Source organism: Carassius gibelio, chromosome A6 (assembly GCF_023724105.1).
Source record: "Carassius gibelio isolate Cgi1373 ecotype wild population from Czech Republic chromosome A6, carGib1.2-hapl.c, whole genome shotgun sequence".
NCBI classification, from domain to species: domain Eukaryota; kingdom Metazoa; phylum Chordata; class Actinopteri; order Cypriniformes; family Cyprinidae; genus Carassius; species Carassius gibelio.
Genome location: NC_068376.1, coordinates 26797429 through 26806556, shown reverse-complemented (window position 1 = coordinate 26806556; position 9128 = coordinate 26797429). Strand labels below are relative to the sequence as shown.

At 36.2% G+C, this 9128-nt stretch overlaps 1 protein-coding gene across 1 annotated transcript; it reads left to right on the top strand.

The window, feature by feature from the left end:
* The first annotated feature begins 769 nt into the window (after nucleotides 1–769).
* On the top strand, nucleotides 770–8321 carry LOC128015907 (F-actin-capping protein subunit alpha-1). The gene is made up of 9 exons (XM_052600155.1): nucleotides 770–837; nucleotides 3778–3841; nucleotides 4395–4446; nucleotides 4691–4754; nucleotides 4977–5183; nucleotides 5303–5382; nucleotides 6439–6589; nucleotides 7140–7202; nucleotides 7351–8321. The coding sequence occupies exons 1-9, from the start codon at nucleotides 799–801 to the stop codon at nucleotides 7489–7491; spliced, it is 861 nt and encodes a 286-aa protein (XP_052456115.1). The 5' UTR covers nucleotides 770–798; the 3' UTR covers nucleotides 7492–8321.
* Nucleotides 8322–9128: the final 807 nt, after the last annotated feature.

Genomic DNA, 9128 nt, shown 5'->3' with positions numbered 1-9128 from the left:
CAATTATTGCGTACACTGCACAGTTAACGGTCAACAAATTTCATAACGAGAAAAACAATTTATTGACTCTCCCTAGATCCGTTGCGTTACGTAAGAGCCACAGAGGAGCGGCACTTCATGGAAAGAGAATTATCTGGATGGGGTTATTTAATTCAAAACTCAATGAGGATTGGTAAATCTAGAACTTATAAACTCGTAATTTCTATTTCCGTCAAATCGGAGAAACTTTAAAATTCCACTAGTTGTAAGCATAGGTTGTAAGTGTATGCATAACCAAATATGGCTTTTTACAATTTTTATTGAGTAGAGGAATTCATAATAATGGAAATTTAGGCAATAAATATGAACAGTTAAAGCAAGTTAAAAGCACTTTTTATTGAGAGCAACAGATAATATACGTGTATAATAGGAATTCAAAAGAATAAATAAACAAGAGACAAAATAAAATAAACAAGAAAAAAAAGGTTACATGCCTACAGGATATAATAGTGGTAAAGATTATAAAATTACTTTGAAACATGAATGAAAACTTTTTGACAACTTTTTTAGTTCATTAAAGGTTTATAACTTAAAAAGTTGTATCAAAATGTATTGATTCATTGTTTTGATTCAACATATGAAAAACATTTTATCCGTAGGGTCTGTGAGATTTTTCATTAAAGTTTCTGTGGCACACAAAGTGCAATATACAAACTTCAATATCTAAATATAACGTTAAGGTTTTTTTTTTTTTTTTTGTCATGTTTATGATTGTTTTCCCGTCATGCAGTTTGACAGGGCAGGTCCAGTTGAGCCAAGATGGCGGACTTCGAAGAACAGCTTTCCGACCAGGATAAGGTATGTGATTATCGATTCAGGTTGTTGATCTATTTTCCCTTCTCTATTACTGGGGTGTGTACAATTTATATATTATCATAAACATGTGATGAATGTTATTACGCACATTGGAGGTTGCAAAGTTTACAAAACCCGCGTTGAATAGCGTGCTAAGGAAGCTAGCAAGCTAACTGAAACTCGATCTAATCGAGGCTCGCACTCTCTCACAGACGCAAGACTGTGTAGATGGTGACTGAGATTTGAAATTAAAATGACTAATACTTAACAATTGTATGTAGAAAATGCGGTTTGACATCAACAGTGGAAGTAGTATTGAGTTTGCAGACTGTTAGAGGCTTGGACTGGTGCAGAAAAAAAATCACTTCAAGATTAACAGCTTAAGTTTGACAACAAAATAAATAATTGCGTCCATGCACTTTTAATAATTTGTCACAACTTAGTCTCTCATAAGAGTTAATTTTCTTATTAAACTTATTTACGATCGGTTTTCTTTTGTTCCTATGTATTTGTTTCTAATAGTATCCTGCATGCAAATGGCAACACTTAATTTGTCGTTTTAGATTCATGCGGTGAGATCAAGGGGAAGTGTTTTTTTTTTTTGCTCTAAAACAGGGGCGCAACCTCAGCTCTGGTCTTGTTTGTATTCTCAGCTGAGTGTCGGGACCCAGCCCTCTTTCTGCATGCTCTCACATGCGGGCGGCTCTTCCGGTCTCACGCCCCCACCCTCTGCTACCGAGCCGCTGACAGTCATGGGGCTGTTCTAGAGTGCGGATCGCCCCTCCGCCTCTGCAAAGTCGAAACAGTCGTGTTGAGGCCAGTTGAAGGAGGAAAGAAGTATTTCAGAAATGCTTAGATGTGGAAAACTTGTTGCAGCTGCAAACTACTCCAGATTGGGTAGATGTGATATTTAGATTACACTTATATATGTGTTAAGCACAACAGTAAGAGCAAACACAAAAATGTTTCATGTGCTTTGGGGCACAGGTTTTCTATGATTAAAAAAACACCTAAAAACAATTCAATTATTAGTCGTGCGTAAGTGTAAAACACATTAATTAGTATTGGTGTAATTTGATAGTCTAATTGAAAGCTTTTTTCTTGTAATTGAGCAGTATCATTTCCACTACAAGTGAAGAAGATTGTGAATTCAGCTATGAAAAAGATTACGAGTGATTTGTAGATTTTTAACAATGGTAGGCAGTTATATTTTGTCAGTTATTATTGTGTGTGCCAGTTGTTAATGCAACTACAGTAAGGCATTGATTTCCCCTCATTTGCTGTCAGTACTATCAGTACTTGTTTGAATGTGAATAGCAAATATTTTTGGTCATCTTGTGATTGGGACAGAAAATGTGAATGTGTGCTTTGATTTCTACACACAGATTGAATTTAGGGTTTAGAAATGCTATCATACAAGTAAACACATGCTTTATCATAATTATCATATTATAGTGTTCCTGTAGCTCAACTGGTAGAGCACTGCGCTAGCAAGCAAGCAAGCACAAGGTTGGGGGTTCGATTCCCCGGGAACACATGATATGTAAAAATTGATTTTATATAATGTATACACTTTTTGTACTACTGTTGAAAAGTTTTGGGTAAGAAAGATTTAAAAAAAAATTTAAGTCTCTTTTGCTCACCAAGACTGCATTTTTAGTAAATATAGTAATATTTTGGAATATAATAATAATAATAATAATAATAAAGTTTACTATTGTAATGTATTTAAAAATCTAATTTATTCCTGTGATGCAAAGCTGAATTTTCATCATCATTACTCCAGTCTTCAGGGTCCCGTGATCCTTCAGAAATCATTATAGTAAGCTGATTTGGTGATTAATTATTATTTTTTTTTTTTTTACAATTTTTTAAAATAGAAAAACATTGCACTTTTTAAAATATTTTCTGATAAAATAGCTTACTTATAGAAGTCCTTTATGATAAATTTCACTTTTGATCAGTTCAATGCATAATTGCTGAAAGTATAAATTTTTTACTTAAAAAAATTAAATAATTACTGACGATATTTTTTTAGTTTTGAATTTTCTCGCTGTTTTTTACTTTTCTTTTCTTGTGTATTTGTGACAAACAGTGCAACTTGTTGGCACTAACAGCATAACATAGGAAATGGCACCCATCAGAAAAACATGGTTTTGTTGCACACATTTTAGCTGTGATGCAATTATTGTGTTTTGGAGAAATAGAGCTGTAGACGTCCTAGATAACATCTAGTCTTTACACGGAATTTAAATTTGTTATATATGATGTATAAGTAGTGACACATTTCCCTCAGATCTTCAGACTGATTTAAACCATTATGTTGCAATAACACAACCAGCAAATTGGCTGTATTCGTTGTGAGATGAATTAATTCTTATTGCAGCTTGACTGTAGTGAATTGTGGACCGAATACTCTACAGGAGGTCTTTACAGTATTTGTTTGTTGTTGGTTTGTTATTGTCCCTGGTTTTTCAGTGAAGACAGAGTCTGGAGTGCTGGAATGGGTCCAGAATGGGAAACATCCATGGAGCCAGACTAGCTGGACTCGGTGTCACTGGCCCTTATTGCTTACATGTGCACTGCTAAGAAAAGCCTAAATTCTGCAGCCTTCTAAGGCATGACACATAGAGGGGCTCAATGTATCGTATCAGCAGACATTTGACCTGTTTTCAACGGAAGTGCAAAGAAATACCACCATAATTTAGCTGAAATATGGTGTTTAAGTAGTTTTATGCACAGGCAGCGGTTCATAAAAATCCTTTGTATATATGCATGACATCACCACTCCACCTGTTCTCAAACATGACCGTTTTTCTTGGTTCTTGTTGAGGTGTTTTCTGCAAGCATCGGTTTTGAGTAAACACTGACACCTCTGCAGTGAGTTTTGCATGTGCAAACACTGCTCATGTTTTCTTCATCAGTACTTTTGTTTTTCCTCAGATCCGCATTGCTGCAAATTTTATCATCCACGCTCCCCCTGGAGAGTTCAACGAAGTCTTCAATGGTAAACTATTCTTGCAGCATGTGTATACAGGCATCAAAAAGACTAAACAATACATTTTTCAGACAGTTTGGGGTTGGTAATATTTTGAATTGTTTGTGTAGGAAGTATCGTATGCTCTCCAAGGTTCCATCTATTTGATTGAAAATACAGTAATGTGTGAGAATTTATTACAATTAAAGTTTTCCGTTTTAATATTTTAAAATGTAATTTATTCCTGTGATGCAAAGCTGAATTTTCAGCATCATTACTCCGGTCTTCAGTGTCACATGATCCTTCAGAAATCATTCTAATATGCTGATTTGTTGCCCAAGAAATATATATTTTTAGGATTTGATGAATAAAAAGTATTTTGCAGCATTATGAATGTCTTAATTGTCACTTTTGATCAATTTAATGCATCAAAAACAAAAAAACAAATTCTTCCTGACCCCAAGTTTTTGAGCAGTAGTATACTGTATGTTAGGAGGAATTTCATTATTTTTATGTCACAACATGACTCGCTGAAATCACAATGTTTTCATGATATCACATGATGTCTTTTCTTTGGTTTCAGATGTGCGGCTACTGCTCAATAATGACAGTCTGCTCAGGGAAGGGGCGGCTCAGTGAGTAGCCTGTGTTTATTACAGTATACGAAAGCATATTTTATTACAATCAAAATTGATCTAGATTCTCTTCAACAGATGCCACAAGTACGCAACCAGTTTTCAGTGTCTCTTTCACTTTAGATTACCCTTCACAATATGAATAGATCTATGATGAAGTGATATATTTAGCTTTGTGGCTTCATCAAAAGTCTTTTGTTTAGATGAGATCATATTTTTGAATCATTTTGTCTGTTTGTGACAGAGCCTTTGCCCAGTACAACATGGATCAGTTCACACCTGCTAAACTTGATGGAAGTGAAGATCAGGTGACTATAACGGTTACTTTTGAAGTTAAAATATGTTCATATTGTGCACATTTTACCAGAACACATTTATATTTCAAAGAAACTGATGTTTGTCCTGTTAGAAACATGCTCTGCCTCTCAAACGACTTAATGTTAACCAACAGCCTTTACACAGTAGGAAATAAGTGTCCATTTAAACTGAATGTTGTATTAAATTTTACTCAAACTGCTTCCAAACTGCAGGTTTTGATCACAGAGCATGGAGACCTTGGTCATGGCCGGTTTTTTGACCCTCGTAAGAAACAGTCGTTCAAGTTCGACCACCTGAGGAAAGAGGCGAGTGAACCACAGTCTCATGAGGGTGAGGCGGCCCTCAGGCCGTGGAGGGATGCTTGTGACGAAGCTCTGAGGGCGTACGTCAAAGACCATTACCCCACTGGAGTCTGCACTGTGAGTTCACTAGAGCACTTTTTATTTGTTAAAGGAACAGCTCAATTAATAAAGCAGTTTATAACTGCGAGTGTGTTTTCTGCCACATTTTTGCTGACAGATTCTTGTGTTGTTTTTAGGTTTATGGGAAAACCATCAATGGACAGCAAACCATCATCGCCTGTATTGAGGGTCATCAGTTTCAGCCCAAAAATTTCTGGTAATGTCTTTATACATTTTTGTTATTTCAATACTTAAGCCATATGAAAAGGTAACTAGCTGAAATAAAGTTCACGTAAAGCTAACGCTTTTTTTTTTTTCTTTTAAACTTTAAAACTTTTAACGCTGACTGTGACATAATATTGTTCTTGTAATGGTTACCAGCATTTGGGAAACAAGTCTATTTTTAAAATATACATGCATTTACCAAACATTTTCAGAGATGTGAATTCGGACAGCAATGAAATTTCCACACGACCTTGGTGTTTGTCAAAAAACAGTAGGTTATTTGTGAATTTTTATAGGAGTGGCGATAGAAAAACACCAACATCCTTGAATTGGACAGCAATAAAATGGTAGACTAGTACCTGTTAATACTGAAAATACCTTACATCCATGAGAAAAAATTACAGTCTGAATAGGGTTAATCTATGATTTCCCAGGATACACTCATTAAAGTAAGTTAAGAGAAAGCTTGTTGTACTAAACTGTGGAATAATAATAAAGAATTAGTCGTTACTAAACTTTTGCCTGGTCAATTTACCTCTAAAAACCACAATAGCTGTTCACTCTTTCATTTTGTACACCTGATGCAGTTACCGGCTTTGTTCCAAGTATGATATATGATCTTTATATGTGTGGAATGAGCTCTGCCTCCACCCAGATCATGACCCTACTGTATCTAGACACTATAATGTGTCTTTTGAGTGGAGAACAGGTGCACAAGACAGCAAAGTCCGCCTACACTCTGTACTGACAAACTGTCTTTGCTCTTTCACACATACAGATAACACAACACATGGCTTAACGGCACAAAAGAACATCATCTTAAAGCAATGTGCGCAACACTGAGATGTCACGTTATCTCCATGACATGGCTTTTTAGGAACTAAATAGTGGATTAGTTTTGCACACTGTAGGAACAGTTATGCAGGATTGCACGCAACATTGTTTTTTGTTGTGCGATCGAGCTACTAGAAATGCCTTCAGTCTCATTCTAAAAGTCTCAACCGTAAGCCCAATCGCTGGTGAACTTCCTCCATTTCTCCACATACAGGAACGGCCGTTGCCGATCGGAATGGAAGTTCAGCGTCTCTCAGGCCACTGCTCAGGTGGTGGGGGTGCTGAAGATCCAGGTTCATTACTATGAGGATGGAAACGTACAGCTGGTCAGCCACAAGGATGTGCAAGAGTCTCTGATCATCTCTGTAAGTTATTTAAACTTGAGTGAGTGTGCTTCCTGTTAATGAGTCAGTAGAACACAAACAGTCTGCCAGTGAAAGGAACAGCCGACTGCCCCATGAGCGACATGTCTAATGACTGTGGGTGAGCTTTCCATACATGAAGCCCATGGTCTGCTAGTACTGTTTCTGGACTTTTAATTGTTGATGCTTGTCATGGCAGAATGATATTTACTAGCTGGGTTTAGTTTTTTTTTTAAATAAAGTAATACTTTTATTAAGCAAAAATGCATTAAATTAATTAAAAGTATTATACATGACTATACAGGATTATGATGTTACAAAGGATTTCCGTTTCATTAATAATGCTCTTCTTTTGAGCTATTTTTTCAACATAATTTCAAGAAACGTTTCTTAAAGGCAGCATGATTTCTGATGGTTCACGTGACAGTGAAGACTTCAGTGAAAACTGCTGAAAATTCAGCTTTGCCATTACAGGAATAAATTACATATGAAAACAGAAAACTGATCACTTTTTGGTAATGCAGTGATGAATTTTGTGCTTCTGTTTCAACAGAATGAGGTACAGACTGCCAAGGATTTTGTCAAAATCATCGAAAATGCTGAGAATGAATATCAGGTTTGTTGATTTTGATTCATTCGTCCTTTACAGCACTGCGAGTGCATGTTAGTCTTCACGGAGGAACGAATTACTATATATTACCTGATTAGATCTATAAGATGTGAAGAACCATAGAGTGAGATTTCCCCTGCCGTTTGCCTTCCAGACGGCCATCAGCGAGAACTACCAGACCATGTCTGACACCACCTTCAAGGCCTTACGCCGGCAGCTTCCCGTCACCCGAACCAAGATCGACTGGAACAAGATCCTCAGCTACAAGATCGGCAAAGAGATGCAAAACGCTTAGACACACGGCATGCCTCCGCTCCTGCTCGCGTCACAAGCAAAGAGACAAGCTACGAGGGGCCCATATCTAAACCTGAACCTACACCTGAATCCAGGGCAGGGCCAAGGCGAGAAGGTCCTTCAAGAAGTGTGCTAAATAATGTCTGTCAATTTTTTTTTTTTCCTTTCAGAAGCCACGGTCTGACCTCAGCTGAAGAGACTGCCTCCTTTTCTGTATTGTAGGAGGGCTGCAAGCTTGTTTTAATGGGTTTAGCAAAAGTTTTTGCTGTTGAACAAATACCTCCCATGACACCAGTGTACAGCATCATAAATAGCCCCTATATTCGCCCCCTAGATCAGCGTTCTCAATGCCTGACACACACTGTACTTTTTATTGCACTTCGTCCATATGATCAATTGAGTCTATTTTGTTTACTTCTTTAGTTTTACTTTGAGTCATAAGATATCATTTATCAATATGTAGCCCCACAAAGCTCTCTGGCCGGTTATAAAGAATGTCTTGACAGCAGTTTGTCATCACCATGCTGTTTTCCAAGTAACAATTGGTCTTTTTTGAAAGCAATGTTGTAAGATGCCGTCATTGGTATGTGTTCAATTGATCACAGCGAGGGTTGTGCCAAAGTGAGCCTTGTATTTGTGCAGTGATTCATTCAGGGTTACTGTTCTGTGTGGAAATGGTCCCGTCGTCGTACTCTGGTGTCTAAGAATGGTATATATACTGTATGCAGTTACACAAAATATCAGCCTCCTACCCTAGCTTTTATTGCTAACTATTTTTTACAAAATGTAAGAACAAATATGATCCCAGAGGAATAAATGATTTGCACCAAACTGAGTTTATTGCTATTATTATAATTTTTTATAATATGTTGTAACATTATTTTAATGCCACAATATTATATATAATGTTAAAATGCTTTTTTTATATAAACTTTACGTGCAGGGTGTGAATTTGCTCTGATGTCAATTTGATTCTGATTCTGTGTGTCATTTATTAATGCCTAATGAATTCTGAAATTTGGCCCTGAAACATTTCATTTGTTGGTTGTTATGACACTCATAATTATTTTTAAGGATTACTGGGTTTTGTTTCAATTATGTATTTTGTTAACGTGTTCTACATAAGATATCACCATCACCATCAAATTATAATAAATTCTGAAATTGGTGCATTAAAATAGAACTGTTAAATTGTGCATTTCTACACCCCTGCTCACTTTGCTAAAATATTTGGTTGGTTATGGCTATTAAGGAATATTTGAAAAACATTAAAAATATACTTTATACACATGTACATCAGCCTAAGAAATTAACGTTTCATGCTTGATTTAATTGACTTTTTTGGCAAGTGTTAATAATTATCACCTGAACTTATTACATTTTATTAGGCTTTGTTTTAAAACGTGATATTCATGTATGCCAAATACTGAATTTGAATCCATTATTTGGGCTGACAACAGAAAATTATTAAATATGTGCATTGTATATTTACACTACTGAAATAGTGACAGTAGTATGTTAGAATGCAATTCTGAGCATATATTTCACGATTCACTAAAACACTCCATGTCCTGCACATAAAGCTAGAATTCTATTCAGTCGTTCTAGAACTCTTGGGTTTAAATGAACAGGCGCTGC

Excerpts from the sequence above, each read along its gene's own strand:
- LOC128015907 (XM_052600155.1), top strand. The coding sequence starts at position 799 with ATGGCGGACTTCGAAGAACAGCTTTCCGACCAGGATAAG. Across the intron at positions 5,383-6,438 it reads TTTCAGCCCAAAAATTTCTG|GAACGGCCGTTGCCGATCGG; the intron begins GTAATGTCTTTA and ends CTCCACATACAG. Across the intron at positions 6,590-7,139 it reads AAGAGTCTCTGATCATCTCT|AATGAGGTACAGACTGCCAA; the intron begins GTAAGTTATTTA and ends CTGTTTCAACAG.